Genomic DNA, 20,131 nt, shown 5'->3' on the forward strand with positions numbered 1-20,131 from the left:
GAGGGCCAGGTCTGCGGTTCTGGAGGGAACACACAGGGCAGGCAGAAGATCTGAGAGTGGAGGACACTGCCGCCTGAATCCTGCCTTTGAGGAAGCAAGTGAGTCACAGTCTGTGGGCTGCAGGCCCTGAGAAGGAAGGACACTTGCCTGAGGTCACATAGCCCACACACCACCGGGAAATGAGTTTTACCCTGCGCTGTGACTCCCCCCCCCCCCATCCCAATAAGCTTTGTCACCTGGCAAACTGTGAGGGGAATCAGAAGACCTCATACAAAGACAGGTGTGTTCCAGACCGCTCTGGGGTCTCAGAACTCCCAGGTTGGGAGAGAGCAGAGGGGAATCCCAGGGTTGCAGGAACCCAAGATACCCTGAGCCTCCTTCCCCGTAGGAGACACTCTGCTGCCCCCTTGTGGCTTCAACGGAGTTGATGCCATCTTGTTTCCTAGGAAATTGTCTAGGGCTGAAGGCCTTGACCCACTGGGAAGGGGTGGGGGGGCACACAACACGACTCCTACCTCTCTCCCCTAGCCCTACTACCTTTAGTACTCAGGCTGACGTATCCTAGTAACAATGAGAAGTACAGTCTGCACCTAGCTGGGTCACATACCAGCTTCGTGACCTTGGGGCATTATGACACTTTACACACACACACACACACACGCGCGCGCGCTCACAGATTGTGACTCCAAAGGGCCAGTGAGGGCCAAATCTGCAGTTCTGGGGGGAACACAGTGCAGGCAGACGATCTGAGAGAGTGGAGACATGGAGGAAGGAGGGGAGTCACACACACACTGTGACAGGGACTCGCTGGCAGGGCCTCTGTGACCGTCATGCAGAGAAGGACTCACAAGCTCTCGGAAAAGTTACCGGCAGTTAAGCAGATGACATCGTCTCCTCCAGGGAGGGACGTGTTTTAAGGCTTGGCGCAGCCACCCATGAGGTGATGAGGAGTCACTGTCTCATAACCTGCTTCAGTATTGTGTAGCTCGAGGGGTAAAAACACAGAAACTGTGGAAACCACACACTCAACTCAGGCAGCTTTATTCAGTGGACTGCAGGGAGCCCCTGGGAGCAATCCAAGAGGGCTACCTGGAGGAGGAGGGTAGGAGGAGGGTAGGACACTCCCTTGGGTGGCCATGAAGGTGTCCAGGAGCCTCTCTGGGGTCCCTGGGAGCCCTCAGCTACAGCCCAGTTGGGTTTTCAGCTCCTGGAGCTGTTGGCTACTGATGTTGTTGCCACCACACACGATGACCACAATGGAAGCCAGGGCCGGGCCTAGGCGGCCCTCAGCCTGGAGCCTCCCCAGGATGCCTGAGTATATAGCAGCCAGGGCGGCCCCACAGGCAGGTTCCACCAGGATGCGCTCATCATCTGTGGGTAGGAAGCAGGAGGACTGTCAGTCAGTGCTCAGCAGGAGGGCTCCATCCACCCACCCATCGATCCATCCATCCATCCACCCACTCATCCATCCATCATTCACCCCTCTGCCATCACAGATCTGACTCTCTACAGACCTACTCCTTACTCCATCACTCAGCTGCCTCTCTGTCCATCCATCAGTGTAGGCTTCATCTGTAAAGCCAGCCAGCAGCCATCCATCCATCCATCTCCTACCCATCATGTGATTTCATTCATCAACCTGCTCAACATGTCCATTTACCCACTATCTACCTACCAACTGATCTACCCACCCATCCACATATCCATCCATCCACACCCATCCACCCATCCCCATCTACTCACTCACCAATTCATCATCCACCCACCCACCCATCCATCTATCCACCCACCCATTCACCCATCCATCCATCCATCCATCCACCTACCCATCCACCCACCCACCCATCCACCCATCCATCCACCCATCCATCCACCCACCTACCCATCCATCCACCCACCTACCCATCCACCCACCCACCCACCCATCCACCCATCTATCCACCCACCCACCCATCCACCCACCCACCCACCCACCCATCCATCCATCTACTCATTCATTCACCCACCCACCCATCAACACACCCATCCATCCACAAACCTATCCTTCCCTACCCACCTACCCCCACACATCCATTCATCCTTCTCTCCCTCTACTGCCCATCCATCCATTATTCATCTTCCCCACTCACTCACACATTCACCCATTCATTCAACAAATACCTCACTCTCTGCTTGGAAGACCCTAGGGACATAACAGTGGCTAAGACACAAAGCCCTACCCCCACCCAGTTACACCCAAACAGTAGATAAAAACCAGGCAGCTGTGGGCAAAGGGGTGAGTGTATTGGAAGTCTCTAGCTAGTGAGGGGGTGTGGGGAGATCAGGGTGGCTTCTTGGAGGAGGATATACTGGATTACTAGCCATCACCGTGGACAAGCATTAGGCGATGGGGCCAGGATGGACATCCAGAGGCAAGAAGGTAGGAAGAGCATGTGCCAACATCCCGAAGCTGCCTAAGACTTGCCCTCCTCCCGTCCACTACTGGACACACCCGTGACATCATCACTGCCCAGCCAGCCCTGCCTCAGATGCTGGGGACACGGTTGCTGTGGACAGATGGCCTGGGTTGCACTCACCCAGGAACCTCTGCACTGCCTTCACAGCCTCCCGGTCTTCCACCACCTCAGAGAGGATCTCACACTCCTTCGCACACTCCAAGGTCCGCGCAGCCACCCTCTTGGCTCCCAGGCTCCTGGCTACACTGTAGGGAGGTGGGCAAGGGGGAGATGGAAGAGCAGACACATCAGAGCCCTACCCTGCCAAGCCCCAGGTCATCCACATCCTGTGATGGCAGGATGTCAGGAAGCCCAGACATGCTGGGCTACACAGAGAGAGAGAGTTCAGGGCCAGTCTGGGCTACAGAAAGAGTTTGGGGCTAGCCTGGACAACTTAATGGGACCCTGTCAGAGCTCAGATTCAGAACCATGTCTGAGGCCCTGGTCCTATATCCAGGGCAGGGGGTGCAAATGAATAAGCACCCACATGGTACATTGTGGGGAACATCAGAACCTGGCACCCCAGGAGACAGCAGTGGGGTTTCTCTGTGCTGACACCCAAGCGGAGACAAGCAAGACAGATGAGGAGTGTTCCAGACATAGAAATGACATGTGCAAGGGGTCAGGGCCTTCAGCCATCACAAGGACAGAAAGAGAGGCCTTGGCAGAGGGAGGGAGAGAGGCCGGAGTTTGGCTGCAGGCTTGGGAAAGGGGTGAGGATGGGCACAAGTCAAGACTAGTAAGTCTTGTAGAGGGCTGTAGCTTAGTGGGCCACAGAGAAAGTTCAGGCCAGCCTGGGCTACAAAGGAAGTGGAGCTAAGTGGCAGTACACCAGAGTCCAGGCTGGCCTTGAACTCTCTCAGGGGTACTAGAAGAAACCCCCGGGCTCTGCTCCCAGCACCAAACAAAGTAGGACAAGTGCTCACCTAGCAAGCATGAGGCCCTGGGTTCCATCCCCAGCACCCCATAACTGGATGTGGTGGGGTGCACCTAGAATCCTAGCACATGGAAAGAGGATCAGTTCAAGGTCATCCTCAACTACATAGGGAGTTCAAGGTTATATCCTGGGCTACATCTCAAAAACTTTTTTTTTTGTTGTCTTTGTATTTTTGAGACAGGGTTTCTCTGTAGCTTTTGGTGCCTGTCCTGGAGCTAGCTCTTGTAGACCAGACTGGCCTCTAACTCACAGAGATCCTCCTGCCTCTGCCTCCCTAGTGCTGGGATTAAAGGCGTGCACCACCACCGCCGGGACCAAAAAAAAAAAAAAAAATACTGACTACAGTTTGAATAAGTGAAGAACATGGTTTTGTACCACATGCCCCCCCCCCCACACACACACACAAATGGCCACAAGGCTGGTCCAGTGGACAGGGGAGGCTGTTGCCCCACACCAAGGATCAATGACTGTGGTGGTTTGAATGTAATTTGCTCCCATAGTCTCATAGGGTGTGGCACTATTGCTGGAGTGGGTGTGGCCTTGCTGGAGGAAGTGTGTCACTGTGGGGGTGGGATTTGAGGTTTTCCTTGCTCACGAAACTACCCAGAGTCACAATCTACTTCCTGCTGCCTGCAAGAAGAAGGACTCTCAGCTCCTGCCCGCGTGCCACCACGCTCCCCACCATGAGGATAAGGGACGGAACCTCTGAAACTATGAGCTGCCACCTCACTTAAACGTTCTTTCTAAGGGTAGCCGTGGTCACGATGTCTCTTCACAGCTATAGGAACCCTGACTAAGACAATGACATAATAGATGTGAGTACAGCGTCAAGAAGGGAACTGGGGACAGATGTGACCCCCAAAACCAAGGGGGGAACATAGGTCACCCCCATGTGCCTCACCTGTGGGTATCACATGGTGCTTTCTGCTGTGCCTGGCTGGGGGGCATGTACCTAGCTTGGGGCCTAAACAGCTGGGCTGCCACTCTGGAGTAAGCCCCCCTTTTTTCCTTTTCTTTCTTTCTCTCTCTCTTATATACAGGGTCTCGTTATATAAACCTGCCTCTGCCTGCCCAGGACTAGACTACAAGCACACACCACCACGCTCCGCTGTCTTACACGGGTCCCGGGGACTGAACACTGGTCCTCATGCTGGCAATGCAGGAATTTTACTGATCTTCCAGGTCTACCTCCTGGGCCCAGTGTGTGGGCATCTCTTCCAGCGGCCCTGGGAAGCTGGGCAGCTTGCATTAGCATGTTTTTGAGGCAGAGTTGCCCACTGTATCTGGGGTTCACTTCTTCTGTTAGGCTGAGTGGCCAGCAAGCCTCTCTGAAATGCCACTCTCCTCTCTCCTAGTTCTGGGGTCACAGGTGCGGCCACTGTACCCAGATTTTATGTCGGTGCTAAGAATCTGAGATCAAATCCTCACGCTTCTGAGGCAGGCATACGCCCACTGAACCTCTCCAGCACCACCCACGCCCTTATTCTGAGACAGGGTCTGTCTATGCAAGTTCAGGCTGGACTCCACTCTCAAGCCTCCTGCCTCATACGTGTCGGGATGACAGGGGTATACCCATAAACCCGGGGTTTTTTGTTTTTTGTTTTTCACACCCTCTAACTTGGATCTTTGCGACAGTGGTTAGTATTTCAGGACAAGCCAGGCGGTGGTGGTGCACACTTTTAATCTCAGCACTTGGGAGGGAGAGACAAGTGGATCTCCATGAGTTTGAGGCCAGCCTGATCTACACAGCTCCAAAGCTACAGAGAAACCTTATCTTGGAAAATCAAGTAAAATAAAATAAGAATTTCAGGACAAGCAGACCTTTGGGGTGCCCTCACTCCCACTACCTTGGACAAAGAGACCATAGGACAGAGACACCCCACCCTCTACCCCCTCAGATGCTCCATCCAGACCCACCTGGTGATGTCTGGCAGCGTGACCAGCCTGCCTGCCTGCAAGGCCGCGTTGAAGCTGTGTGCCCCTCGGGTCTCCATCGCAACAATGGGCACATGTTGCCAGCCTACCTCCAGCAGGCCAGCTGTCACACCTGCGAGGAGTCCTCCACCCCCTACGGCCAGCACCACGGCACCCGGTGGGCTCCCCAGCGACTCCTTCAGCTCCCGTACTAGACTGGCATGGCCTTCCCTGTAGGGTGGGGGTGGAGCGAACGATGGGGCTCCCAGGAAAGGAGACCCCTCTGCCTCATCCTTGCTCACTCGACCCTCTCCACTCTGGGAAGAAACGCCCCTATCAGAGAGGGTTAAGAGGAACCAGCCTGTGACTTAGGACCAGCTGGAGTTCTGAAGCAGAACCCTGTCTCTGCCCCTGACCAGTTGACAGTCTTGACCTCTCTGTGCCTCAATGGGCTTCCTGGTTGCTACCTCATCTTCTCAGATGAGGCCCCAAGACACGTGTTTGATAAGGGCTATTTTATACTCTAATTTCCATTCTATCAAAGGAGAAACTGAGGCACGGACAGTTATGTGCTTTCCACAAAACAACTCCCAAGAAGCAAAGTCTGAACCCATGTCTGCCTGGCTTTGAAGGCTCTTCTCTTTCTGGGTATTAAAACTAAGAAACTCTCAGGCCCTGATTCAGGAAGGGTTCCCCCACACACACTCTGGCACCCTGGGAACAAAGCCACAAGCCTCACCATATCAGGGGATGGTCAAACGGGGAGACATTCACCCAGCCGTCCCTTGTGGCCAATTCTTGTGCCTTTATGTTGGCTTCATCCCAGACCTAAAGAGAAGTAGCAGCCCTGGAAAAAGTTGGGGTGCAGACTCCACAGGGACTGCAGTCGCCTAAAGAGCTAGAGGAGATCTCCCCTGAGGGAGACCACACCTCCCAGGATGAGGCCTGCAGCCTCTGTGTGGGCCAAAGGACACCACATGTGTCCCTCAAACTCAAAGGGATCCGAGTCCCTATGACAGCAGGACCAGAACTGCCCAGAGTGTGCAGAGCCAAAGAACTCCAGGGCTGGTGACATGGAGCCCACTTTGGGCCCACAGGAGGGGACAAATCCCTCACACCAACCCCACATTTCAGCTGGATCCCTGCAGTCTATCCATGAGAGTCTATGTCACCCGACGGTGGCCCACGGTGAGCTGAAGCACAGATGTGGGCAGAGATGGCTCCTGACACCAGTGTCCACCATAGGTCACCCAGAGCTCACCTTCTGGGTGTCCCCTGATCATAGTGCCTGGCTGAGGAGTGGACAAAGTGGGCTGCCTGGGACAGGCTCCACCAATAAGAATTGAGAGCTGTGGGTGAGAGCTGCTGTGACCCACTCAGGGGGCACAACCCTCCTGAATTCTGAGGACACCCCAGATGGCACAGACATGCCCTGTCCTGCAGAGTGGGCTTCCCTCTATGCCCTGCCCTCTTCTGGGATGGGTGGGTGGGTGAGTGGAAGGTAGGAGAGAAGCAGAAATCAGTGGGTGGCGGTGGCGCACGCCTTTCATCCCCGCACTTGGGAGGCAGAAGCGGATGGATCTCTGTGAGTTCGAGGCCAGCCTGGTCTACATACATAGTTCCAGGACAGCCATCATCGAAGACTTTTCATCTTATCAAATTGCCAGGTTTTCAGGTCTCAGTACCAAGTGTCAGTGAGGATGGGGGACACTATTCTCCAGCCCTCTGACAGGGGTCTTCTCAGGATGGGACAAGACGTCCAGAGGTCCCAGCCCTCAAAGTGCCCTTGCCCGACCCATCCTCTCTTCTCTCCACCCTCCTGAGAGAAGACCGAAGACCAAAACACTAGTTCTGGCCAGTGTTTGTCCAAAATAAGTGGAGGTGGTGCCCTGGGGTGCAGTGGGGGGAGGACACAGCACCCCTCCCCCACCACTCCGCCCTTGCTTTCCACTTTCTCCTTACCTTCCCAGCCAGCTGGACCTCGGCCCCCTCCCCCTCCAGCCGCCTCACCACCTGCGTGGAAGTGTTCTCTGGGAGCACAATGGTGACAGGGATGCCCAGCTTCCGAGCCGAGTAAGCGGCTGCAATTCCTGCATTGCCCCCTGGGAGCAGTGGAGGGAGGAGTTCCTCAGATGTCACATGCCTTCCCGCCCCCACCACCCGGCAAATCACCTGTGTATCTGCCCCACTGCTGGCAGAAGGAGACACCTGATCTACGTCAACCCAATCAGAAAACGCAACCTCCTCACCCATTACTGCTTCAGGGGTGAGTATGTTGCCCAGGCTACTGTGTGGCCTGGACAATGAGGAAAAGGAGAAGAAAAAGCAGAAGACAGAGAGCAAGAGAAGAGACCGGCTGGATTCAGCCATGTCTGAAAGTCGCTTATCCTGAGGAAGTTCAGAACTTGGAGCCTGCAGCTTAAACCTCCGTGAGATGGATCTCTGTCGCTTGTGACCACCACAAATCTCGGATTATAGGAAAGGGACTGAAAACAGATAGGGTGTGGCTGTCTGAGATGCGGCCCAAATGAGGCTAATCCTTAAAATGGAACTAAATTGGTCCTGATGGTGCAGACCTGCAATCCCAGTGCTCAGGAGGGGGAGACAGGAGAATCAGGAATCCCTAACATAGCCTTTTTACAAAGAAAAAAAAGAAGAAAGGGAGGGAGGGAGGAACGAAGGAACGAAAGAAGGAAGCAAGCAAGCAAGCAAGCAAACTCTGGACATTGACCAATGTGCTAGCTGGCTCCCCTGCCCCCACCCCAGTCCTGAGGACTCCTAGTAAAACAGAGAGGGGTGGGGTCACCTGAGGAGCACACCAGATGTCTGCATCCCTTCATGGCCATCTGGAGAGAGAAAGGATGGAGTTGGGGGTCACTCCAGTCATGGAGGCCTTTGTGGGATGTTGCTGGATGCTCCATCCACACCCAACATTCCTCTCCCTCTCTCCTGCCCACACTTCCTCCACATCCCCCCCCCCCCCGCGTGACCTCCTCCCCTCCCCACCCTCCTTCACCTGCTGACAGAAATGTCCGATGCCTCGGATCTTAAAGGAGCCAGCTGGCTGCACATTCTCATATTTGAGGAAGACGGGAATGCCTGCCACTTGAGACAGTGCCCAGCTCTCCAGCAGAGGCGTGACCCTATGGAAAGACTCAGCCCTGACGTGATCCGCCAACGCTCCCTCCATTCCTGTGGCACACAGACGACCTGCAAGGGGGCATGCTTGGATCAGATTCCTTAACTATAACAGGGGAAGGGAAGGTCAAGGCCGCTGGTCCTGGCCACCCCATATCCAACCCAGCTTCCAAGCTTCAAGGCCCATGCAAGTGTCTGCCCATCTCTGGACCTTAGTTTCCCCATCTGAACAAGGCAGATTGTACTGAGTACCTTTCACTAGGTGTCTGTGGCTGTCCATAGCGCTGGGGACACAGAATGTGACCAAAGAGTAATAAAAATGTATTCATTCATTCATTCATTCATTCATAATTTTTTTTCATAAAAAACACTGGAAGCAGGTGTCAGGGAGGCAGGGCCCTTCCCTATTCCCTTACCTTTGCCCTTGGCCGTCCTGGACCCTCTTTCCGGTTATTGGTTCCCGGTTATACAACCACAGCCTGTATCTCTAAAAGCAAAGAAGCCTTTGTTGTAGTTACCATTGACAGACAGGGTCTCCCTGTGTAGCCCAGGCTGGCCTGGAACCCACCATCCTCCTTAGTATTGGGATTATAACGCTATGATGTCACACTGGCCAGTAAGCTCTTGTTTTGTTTCTGATGTACATGCATACGCAGCTTTACAAAGGTCTACATTTGTCCAGACTCAGTGAGGTGCTGATTTTACACCAGCTACACAGCAAGTCTGAAACCAGCCAGGGATGTACAAGATCTGTCTCAAAGCATAAAGGGGGAGGTGAGCTGAGACGCTGGCTCAGCAGTTAAGACCACTCGATGCCCTTGCAAAGGACCCAGGTTCAGATCCCAGTACCCTCACAAACAGCTATAATTCCCATTCTAGGGGGTCTGATCCCTTCTTCTGGACAGCTTGGGCACAGCTTGCACACGGTGTACAGGCATCTATGCAGGCAAACACACACATAAAAATAAATTTTAAAAGATTGCAAAAGAGTCTGGCGAGATGGCTCAGCAAATGCTGCTTGTCACTTGTCACGTAAGCTGGATGACCTGGCTTTGATCCCCAGGAACCACTTAAAAGTGGAAGGAAAGAATCTAGTTCACAGAGTAGGTCTCCCTCTGTCTCTCCTCTCTCTCTCCTCTCTGTCTCTCTCTCCTCTTTCTCTCTTCTCTCTCTCTCCTCTCTCTCTCCCTCCCTCTCCTCTCTCTCCCTCTCTCTCCTCTCTCTCTCTCTCTCTCTCTCTCTCTCCTCTCTCTCTCTCTCTCTCTCTCTCTCTCTCCTCTCTCTCTCCCTCCCTCTCCTCTCTCTCCCTCTCTCTCCTCTCCTCTCTCTCTCCTCTCTCTCTCCCTCCCTCTCCTCTCTCTCCCTCTCTCTCCTCTCCTTTCCTCTCTCTCTCTCCTCTCTTTCTCTCTCTCTCTCCTCTCTCTCTCTCTCTCTCTCTCTCTCTCACACACACATGCACTAATAATAAATACAATTTTCAAAGAGGGAGGTAGATGGACGTGGTAGTGCGTGGCCTTTGATCCCATCATGCAGGAGGCAGAGACATAAAGATCTATGAATTCCAAGTCTACCTGGTCTACAAAGAGAGCTATAGGCCTACCAGGGCTACACAGAGAGACCTTGACCATAAGTAAACAAACAAAACACAAATAAGGAATGTTGGGAAAAGGAAGAAACTGGGTTGTTGCTCACACCTGTAATGCCTGCATTCAAACTTAGGGAACTGAGGCAAGAGGGTTGAGAGTTCACGACCAGCCTGGGCTACAGAGTGAGTTTAAGGATAGCCTGGGCTACAGAGTGAGTTTAAGGATAGCCTGGGCTACAGAGTGAGTTTAAGGATAGCCTTGACTACGCAGTGTGAAGGCCTTATTTCAAACCACCGAAGAGACAAAAACAAAAACAAAATTGGTGCGGTCCTTTGCAGTTTCAAGGCTGACCACCAGGGGGCAGGTTGCACCCTATCCCACCAGACCTGGAGCCTGAACCCCACTCTTACTCAAGGGGCTCAAATAGGGAACTGGTCCGTGAATCTGACCCTTTGACAGGATGGCCCTGGAACACCCCAGACAAGGCAAAGACAGAGTAGACCTCTCACAGGGAAAGAGGGCCTGTGGTCTGTACCTGGTCCCCAAACTCCCTGCACTGGCTAGTTTTTATGTCGACTTGACCAAAGCTGGAGTCGTTTAGGAAGAGGGAACCTCAGCTGAGAAAACAACCCTAGCAGACTGGCGTTGTCTGTGGGAAAGTCAGTCGTGTATTTTCTTAATTGGTGGTGCCCTGGGCTGGTGGTTCTGGGTTCTATAAGAAAGCAGGCTGAGCAAGCCATGGGGAGCAAATCAGTAAGCAGCTCCCTCCATGGCCTCTGCATCAGCTCCTGCCTCCAGGTTCCTGTCCTTTTGAGTTCCTGTCCTGACTTCCTTCGGTGACAAATAACGATATAAAAGTGTAAGCCAAATAAACCCTTTCTTCTCCAAGTTGCTCTTGGCCATGGTGTTTATCACAGCAATAGTGACCCTAACTAAAACAACCCTCATAGCCTGGCTTGGCCCACACCTCTGTCTTGCAAACCCAGATCATAGGTTTGGGGGCTAACCAGAGACCAGAGCCAAACCCAAGCTGTGTGACCCATGTAAGTGTCTCAACCACTCTGTGCCTACTTCCACTTCTGTAAAATGGAAACAAATACATATACACCCCAACTGGGGGGCTATGGTGCAGAGGAACTGCTCGCACGCACTGCCACGCTCCAAGCTGAATCCTCTAGACAGGCTGAGGGGACCCGTGAGGACTGGGGCCTTCTGCCAATGCTGCATGTCATGGTCCCGGCTAGGGCTTGGGACCCAGGGATGGCACAGTGAGGAAGACAGACTTCGACCTCAGAGCCCAGCTTGTAATTTGATGAGATCTACTATAAACCAACAAAATAACAGGAAACCATGATATTAAAGATGAACAAAAGTGTCTCCTTTGGGCATGGAGCCAGGAAAGAACTCTTGGACCAGGAAGATACTAATGAGCTAACCCGAACCATGCCACACACTGGATGCGGTGCTACATGACTCCCAGTCCTCATGAGGGTTAAATTCAACCACAGAGTGAAGGAGCCCATTGTACCCGGTGTGGCTTGATAAGAGCCAACTGTTGTGTGGGGCTTGCTGGGAGCCAGGCTCCGTGCCCAGCACCTTCCTTGTTATCTCCGAACGCACTGTGAACCCCTGATGGAGTCCTGTATTTAACTCTATCTTACAGTTAGTGAACCAGAGGGGTTGGTACACAGGAAACGTGGCTCAGAGTTCAAACCCGAGTGTGTGCTTCCCCATCTTAGCTCCTGGGCTGCCGGTGTCCTCCTCCTGCTCCTCATCATCATCATTTATTGAAAATGAGGCTGTTTGGCACTTCGCTGACCATTATCCTCAAGAACTGAAACTGGCCAGGAAACAGTGGTGCACACCTTTAATCCCAGCACTCGGGAGGCAGAGGCAGGCGGATCACTGTGAGTTCCAGGCCAGCCTGGTCTACAGAGTTCCAGGACAGCCAGCGTTACAGACACGAGAGAGAGAGAGAGAGAGAGAGAGAGAGAGAGAGAGAGAGAGAGAGAGAGAGAGAGAGAGAGAGAGAGAGGAGAGAGGGAACAAAAGTAAGGACAAACAGAACTGAAACTCTGTCCCCAGGCCCCTCTTGGTGACAGCAACCTCATCGTCATCAGGGTGGAGACCATCTGAGCAAACCTAGGGACCCCATTGGTTCACTCCCCACTGTGACAGCTCCCGGACCTGAGCAGGAGGCTGGCCCTCCCTGTGCTGGGTAAGGCAGTGGAGAGACAGCTGTGACTCCGTCATGGGACTTATTGATAAGGGCTGCTCACTCTCACCCACCCTCCATCCAACCCCGACAGTTCTGAGTGCTTTTCCCAGGGACCACTGGGTACCATACAGCAGTTGAACCAGGAGAAAGTCTAGAAAGTCAGGCTGAATGCCCCTCCCACCTGCACAACCCGGTATCCACCCTCAGGGTCCCCAGAGCCCACCTCCAGTGGGATGAGAGACAGGGCAGCTGCTCCTGGGGTAGTAGCCACCCTCACGCCCACTTGCTGCACCCTGCAACCACCACACAGCTCCTGGCCACTCCCACAATGCTACGCTTACCTTCCGGAAGGACAGTCCCCAGACCAGCACAGCCTACAGCTCAGCCAGGACCAACCTGGACTCAGGCCACTAGATCAGCTTCCGCCACCAGGGCCTGGCCCCTCCTCCCTGTTAAAGGGACAGTTCCTGATTCTGGAGTCCTGTGAAGACTCACAACCAAATCAGCCAAGATGAACTCAGGGGGATATCCAACCCTCCCCTCCTTCCTCATGCAGCTCATGGCTCGTTAATGGTCTGGTGGGTTCTTCTGGCAGATGGGGCAATGGAGGCTCAGAAAAGACAACATGCACCCACAGGGGCTGGCCAGCAAGAGGCCTAAGGACCTCTCACCTTGGACGACCTTCCTAACACAGCCACCCTAGATCCAACATATCCAGAACTGTTCTTAGGTCAGGCCACTTTCCCCAGACCACACCGGGGCCATCTTACGTTTGAGACAAGAAAATACAAACGCAGTACAGGCATGGTGGTACACGCCTTTAAAGCCACTACTCAGGAGGCAGAGGCAAAAGGATCTCCCTAAGTTCAAGGTCAGCCTGGTCTATATAGCAAGTTCCAGGACATTTGGGGCTACATCAAGAGAATCTGTTATAAAAATAAAATAAAAGGAAGATAGAAGACAAGGAGGAGCTGTCACCCTGTCTGAACAGGAAGGGTGACTCTCACGTCCCATTCCTCTGTCTGCTGTTTCATAGCCAGCAGAAGAAGCCTGCAATGGCTGCTCATTCCTTCACGTATCCAATAAATAAATATTTACCAGACACCTACCACTGCCAAGACCTGAGACCTTTAACCTCAAACAAGACAGCGTGTCCCCGCTTTCTCCCAGCACTCGGGATGCCCGTGCTGTGGGAGGTGGGAGCAGGTAGGATGTTGGGAGCCCACAGGTGTGGAGTGGGGACAGGGCAGGGTCACAGAAGTACTTAGAAGCTCTGAGGACACGGCTCTCTAGCTCCCAGGAGGAAGGGTCAGATTCTCGTGTCCCCTCTGTCCCCATCTCACTGGACAATGCTGAGACCCTGGGCTTCCTCCATCCTGAGCCTCAGTTTCCCTAAATACAAAATGAGAGGCAAGATTCAGAAGGGCCAGGCAACGTAGGTGTCCCTTAGGGCAGTGTGACCGCTTCCCTCCTGTGATTGATGATTAACCCCTGGCTACCTGGGATCATGTCGAGCTGCTTAGCCAGGACCCACGACTGGGGCCCCACCCAACCTACCTCTGCCCTCACACGAACCCTCTCTCATTGTTGACAGGTGCCCGGTCTCGCACAAAGTGCTGGGGACACAAAAGAACAGAGAGCAGAAGGTCCCTGCAGTGGCTGGAGGACGGAATCTGGAGAAAGGCTTCCTGGTAGAGGAACACCCCAGCTGTTGATCTGCATTTATTACACGCCTATGGTATACCAACAGCGCATTCTCAGGCCTCTCATCGCCAACACTAAGACTAGGAACCCAGAACTTTGCACACGTCAGTTAAGCTCTCTACCACAAGCCTGGAACGAAGCCTCCTTAGTTTTTCTTGCAGTGGGATCTTGTGTAGTCCAGGCTAGCCCTAAACTTGCTGCGTCAATGAAGACAACACTGGACATCTTATCTTCTCGACTCCACCATCCAAGTACTAGGATTACAGCTGCACGCCCAGGCATGGGAGCGCACACACAACACACACGCACACATGCACCCGTGCACACACACACAGAGGGGGTCACTGGCTAAGTGGTTAAGAGCATGTGCTGCCCTGAAGAAGACTCAAGTTCAGTTCCCAGCACCTACATCAGGCGGCTCACAATGGCCTGTAACTCCAGTCCCAGCGGGTCTGACACCTCTACAGGTGCCGCACTCGGTCACATGCACATAACTCCACACACCATACACACAATGAAAATAATAAGCAGGGCAGTGGTGGCGCACACCTTTAACCCCAGCACTTGGGAGGTAGAGGCAGGCAGATCTCTGTGAGTTCAAGGCCAGCCTGGTCTACAGAACGAGTTCCAGGACAGCCAGGGCTACATGGTGAGACCCTGTCTCAACAAAACAAAACAAAGAAGCAAAAAAAAAAAAAAAAAAAAAAAAAAGAAGTATTATTTTGTATCTTTGAAACAAGGTTTCTTCATGTAGCCCTGGCTGTCCTGGAACTCACTCTGTAGACCAGGCTGGCCTCAGACTCACAGAGATCCTCCTGCCTCTGCCTCTTGAGTGCCAGGATTAAAGGTGTACACCACGGTGCTGAACTAAATCATTTTTAAAAGAAAAATCATAAGTAATAAGACAAGCCAAGTTCTAGTACACCTGTAATCTCACCACTCTAGAGGCTGAGGCAGGAGGATTGCCATAAATTCAACAGCAAGACTGTCTCAAAACAAAAACAAACAAACAGGACTGTTGAGATGGTCTGCCAGGTGAGAACACTTGTCACCAAACTGATGTCCTGGGTTCGGTTCCCAGGACCAACATGGTGGAAGGAGAGGACCGATGCCAAAAAATGGACCTCTGACCTCCACATACACGCTGTGGCACGCAAGTGCACCAACACACACGTGCGCGTACACATGCACGCACACACGCTCACACACATACGCTCACACACACGCTCTCACACACATGTGCATGCACACACGCGCACACACCAAATGTAATTTTTAATTTTTTTATATGAAAACCAAGAAATGAAAGAAAACAGAATGGCACAGTGCTCCCGTGGGGAGGCAGGGTGTTCGGCATCCAGAACACAGATCTTGGAACTGGCTCTGATGCACATAATAGCAACACCACTTCCTGGCTGGGGAATCCCAGGCAGATCATTCAACCTCTCTGTGCCTTGTCTGAGCTCTGCGTTGGCGGGGGAGATATGGGCCTCGTGTCCTGGTAGAGCAGACACTGGGGCCGGCAGCTGGCACTCTGTTGTCATTCCTATGGCTGTAAAAGAGGTTTCCTAAGAAGTCTATGGTGTCATTTCATCACAGAATGTACAATTATCTGTACAAAAAGAAACCATTAAAATCAACCCCTCACTGAGGAGACAGGTTCGGAGAACCCAAGTCATTTGCGCAAGGTCACATAGCAGGGGCAGAGCCGGAGGCTGAGCAGCAGAGGGGCTGGGCTCCAGCTGGCTGGAATGAGGGGGAGGGTGGGCCTGGAAGGCTAATGGAGGGGGGAGAGGCTATGCTTGTCAGCCAGCTCCTGTCCCTGACACCTCAGGCCACCACACAGCCACCATGCCAGTCCTCTGGGTTGTTCATTAATCCTCATTTCACCACCTCAGCCCCAGCTGTGCACCCTGTTCCCAGGACAAAGGGACCTTTCTGCCTCTGGCACTTGCCCGGCCCCCTCCGTCACAAGTCTCACCTCATACTCCTCTTTGCATGACTTCTGAGTCACTAGGTAGGACCAGGGACCTGGCAGGTGAAGCCACCAGGGCAGCCAGTGAGCAGCGACTAAGAGCAAGGAAATCTGGGTCTTCCCACACACAACACAGCGTGGATCCTCAGCCAAGTTCAAAGACTCCCCATCCTGGACCAAGAAGTTTGATCATTGCAGGCCCGAGAATCCAACCTTAGGGCATTATTTCCATCAGCCGAGCTAAGCTATACCATCCTCTCTGGAAAGTCACAGCCCTCTGGTCACCCTATCCACCCAGCAAGCACCCAACAGCTTGTGACTGAACCTCAGATGTATTTGAGTTTGAAACCCTGGCAGAGACACTCTCCACCACAACAACTCATTTGCCCAGAACAAGGGAAGGAGTAAGTTAAAAAAAAAAAAAAAAAGGCCTAATTGGGTCTTTGAGGGACAGTCAACCTGGGTGTGCCTCCCTAGATACTTAAAAATGCATACCTAAGCCAGGTGTGGTGATGAATGCCTGAAATCCCAACATTTGGGAGGTGGAGACCAGATAATCAGAAGATGAAGGCCATTTTTGGCTACAAAGGAAATTCAAGGCCAGCCTGGGCTATGGGAGAACCCACCTTACAACAAACAAACCCATAGCTAATCTGGGTATAGTGGTGTGCACCTCTGGTCCCAGCACTCGGAGGCTGAAGCAGGAGAATGAAGGGTTCAAGGCCAGCCTGGGCTACGTAGTGAGACCCTGGCTCATAGAACAAAACCCCTTGGACTTCAGAGAAATGGAAAGAGTTTGTGACAGATGAAAACACTGGTGTGGGGAGGGCTGGGGACAGGCCCTGACCCTGCTGTCCACTGCCCCTGAAGGGATGCTATGGGCTGGAGCCCCAGAAGGTTCCCACATAACTCACAGCTACTACCCAAGCTGCTTTGGCTCCTGTATTTGCTGCAACCCCTAGGAGAAGGGAAAAAAACAAAAAACAAAAAAACTCAGCCCTGTCCACTCAAATTAAGCAGTGTACGTGCCCTTGCGGTGTGAGGTTCTTTCGCTCCTCATTTGTCAAGGAGCTGCGGCTTTGTCTCTCTTGGGGTCTCTAAGGGCATGGGATCTGGCCAGCTCCCCACCTCCAGCACGGGTCACCATGGGTCACCATGGGCAATGATAACCTTGTGGAGAGGCTCCAGTTAGTGCCAGGTCCTGACCTTGGCTTGGTGACTGATTTTACACATCAGGGATCAGCAAAGACTGTTTGTCACTAGGAATGACGCACAGTGGGAGTCAGCAACGGACAGTGCCACCGAGAAACCCTAGAGGGTTCTGGGAGTCCCCACCCATCCAGCGAGGGTTGCAGCAGGTGACCACAGTGAAAAGAGCCTGGTGGCTGCCACGTCCCCCAGCAGGGACCACAGAGGTTGGACACAGAGTCCAAAGCAAGGGAGACTCCCTGTTCAGACAAACTCTTTTCTTTTTTTTTAACATTAAAAAAATGGGTTTTTTTAGATTTATTTATTTATTGGTGTTTTGTGCATGTGCCATGGCATACATGTGGGGGTCATATAACAATCTGTGGGAGTCATCAGGCTTGGCAGCAAATGTCTTTACCCATTGAGCTGTCTTTCCAGTTGTGTGTGTGTGTCTGTGTGTCACATTTTATTTTTTTCAAGACAGGTTCTCATGTATCCCAGGCTAGCTCTGGATCCACCAGATAGCCAAAGATGGCGTCAAACTCCTGATCCTCCCGTTTCTGCCCCCCAAGTGCCAGGTTTACAGATTTACCACACCTGGCCGCTTTTTCCTTTTCTTCAGAGACACACTCTCTTTCCATACATACCCCAGTCTGGCCTCAAACCTGTAGCAATTCTCCTGCCTCGGCCTCCCATGTGCTAGGGTGACGGATACGAGCCACCATGCCCATGTGACGCCTCTCGGGGCTCTGTTTCAGCAGCAGTTGGGATCGAACATGTTTTGTACACGAGGTTAAGGCAGTGCCAGGAACAGAGGTGGCATAAAAAGGAGGGTTGGGTGTCATTCGTGTTACCCTGGAGTGGTTCCTTAGATGCCGCCGTTGGTTTCTGGAGCTGCGCCAGGCATTGCATGTAACTAAGCCTGACATTCTCCACTCTGATACATCTAACGTATCTCCAGGGACTGTCCCCACGGATGCAAAAATCATACCACCTTGAGATGCTGGACTGGATTGAGGTGGGAAGGAGGCCTGTGTGAAAGGGCTGGAAAGGGGTGGGACTGGGAATATGGCTGAGTTGGCAGAGTGCTTTTCCAGCATGCACAAGGCCCTGCATTTGATCCTTAGTACCAGGTAAAGTAGGCACAGTTGGCACTCACCTATGATCTCAGCATTCCGAAGGTGGAGGCAGGAGAATCAGGAGTTGAAAGGTATCTTCAGCAACTGAGTGAGTTGAAGGCCAGCCTGGGCTACCTGAGACCCTGACTCAAATTTAATCTAAAATAATGATATCTAGACCCTCCAGGTGTATCTAAACTGCTCGATCCACTTGACTGTCCCCAGTCCAACCCTCTCCATCAGCTCTGTGTTCCCTAAAAACTAAGAGTCCCCAAGTTACCGTCTTCCAAGTTACCCTTGCCCCAATGACTCTCAGTAAACGTCATCCACCAGGCCTGTCCTTACCTACAACATGGGTCAAAGGAAGCCAGATAAATACAGGAGATCCATAGCGTGGGACCAGGGCTCCATTACTCTGGCAATAGGGTGTTGGTACAGAGAAACCAGAGATGATTGTATCCACACAATGGCTCTGTGTTCCCTTGATCTCCTTTTGCTGTCTTATTGCTCTAGCTAGAACTTCAAGTACTACTCTGTTGAATAGATATGGAGAGAGTGGACAGCCTTGTCTTGTTCCTGATTTCAGAGGAATCGCTTTGAGTTTCTCTCCATTTAGTTTGCTGTTGACTGATGGCTTGTTGTATATTGCCTTCATTATGTTTCTTACACAAGAGCTTTGTGATAACCATGTTACCCCAGCTTGCCTATCTCGTGCCTTTGACCCACACCCTGTGGCCATCCCTGTTGTGGGTGATCAGAGGAAGCAATGACAATGTGCAGCTTGTTCCGCCTGGGAGGGGGGTGCCAGGGCAAGCCGACTGCGCTGTCGCCACGCTGCGTCCATCGGTGTTCTTGGCGCAGCCAGCAGGACAAGAGAGCATTCTTGGGGAGGCCAGAGAAAGAAGCAGTTGGACCGTCTGCCTGTCAGTGTGCATGCGTGCGAGTGTGTGTGTGCCCTTGTGGATACACAGGCCTCTGCACACAGCCAGAAACAGGCCAGAGGCTTGGAGTAGAGCTGAAAGAGATTTTAGGTGTAAGACCTCCCAGTTCTAGGTCATGGTTGTGATGGTGATGATGATGACTGTAGTGAGGATAGCGATGATGAAGATGATGGTGTCCATAGTAATCGTGGTGATGGTGATGATGAAGGCTACTAATACACACTGGCTGCCTGTTCAGTTTTAAGGTGAGAGACCTAACACACACTCATCTCCAGAGCCTGGCACACGGGTGCTGGCGTCAATTCCCATTTACAAATGAACAATCAAAGGCTGTGGGAGGAGGCCAGAACCGTATATCTAGTAACAGCAGAGCCAGGGCTTGAACCACCAATCCCCTGGGTCTTACCCATCTGCCCTTTTATATGTCCCTAGAGGATGGAGGCAGGTAGCTCTGTCAATCACAGGCTTGGAAGTCCGCCTCTCGCTATCCCTAGGACCTGAGCCTCATTTCCACTCTAAAAAAAGTCTTTTATGGTTTGACACTAATTTGGGGTTCAGTGGCTGAGTCACATTCTCCTCTCTGCCCCTTCTTTCTATTTTGAGACAAGATCTCACTCTTTAATCCAGGCTGACCTCAAACTCTTAGTTCTCCTGCCTCTGCCTCTGCCTCTGCAACTTCTGGGATCACGGGTGTGAGGCACCATGTGGCTGGGCTATGGTTGTTTCATGGCCACATACTAAGTGTCCAGCAACTGCCCCACTTTTCTGTTGCCGTGAGATGGATCTCAGGGTCCCTGGCAATGGCTCTTTAGTGCTACCCCCACCCCCAACCCCAGCTCCTACAGGTTCTTGGGAGATCAGTTTCTTCACTTCAAAGTGAAGAAACCAGGAGGAAAGGGGAGGTGGACAGAGTTGGA

The 20,131-nt window shown here is 52.6% G+C and overlaps 1 protein-coding gene across 4 annotated transcripts; it reads right to left on the reverse strand.

The window, feature by feature from the left end:
• Nucleotides 1-1,051: 1,051 nt before the first annotated feature.
• On the reverse strand, nt 1,052-12,677 carry Sdsl (serine dehydratase like). 4 transcript variants are annotated; one of them, XM_057764837.1, is made up of 10 exons: nt 12,630-12,674; nt 8,901-8,971; nt 8,737-8,768; nt 8,363-8,556; nt 8,153-8,192; nt 7,309-7,448; nt 6,086-6,174; nt 5,350-5,577; nt 2,577-2,701; nt 1,052-1,371 (listed from the first exon to the last, which is right to left on the reverse strand). In XM_057764837.1, the coding sequence occupies exons 3-10, from the start codon at nt 8,762-8,764 to the stop codon at nt 1,178-1,180; spliced, it is 1,038 nt and encodes a 345-aa protein (XP_057620820.1). In that variant the 5' UTR covers nt 8,765-8,768; nt 8,901-8,971; nt 12,630-12,674; the 3' UTR covers nt 1,052-1,177. The 4 variants fall into 4 exon arrangements, with proteins under 4 accessions (XP_057620820.1, XP_057620819.1, XP_057620822.1 ...); XM_057764836.1 differs by lacking the exon at nt 12,630-12,674 and adding an exon at nt 12,512-12,590; XM_057764839.1 differs by lacking the exon at nt 8,737-8,768 and having other exon boundaries at nt 12,630-12,677.
• Nucleotides 12,678-20,131: the final 7,454 nt, after the last annotated feature.

This window comes from Chionomys nivalis, chromosome 3, assembly GCF_950005125.1.
Source record: "Chionomys nivalis chromosome 3, mChiNiv1.1, whole genome shotgun sequence".
Lineage (NCBI taxonomy): Eukaryota > Metazoa > Chordata > Mammalia > Rodentia > Cricetidae > Chionomys > Chionomys nivalis.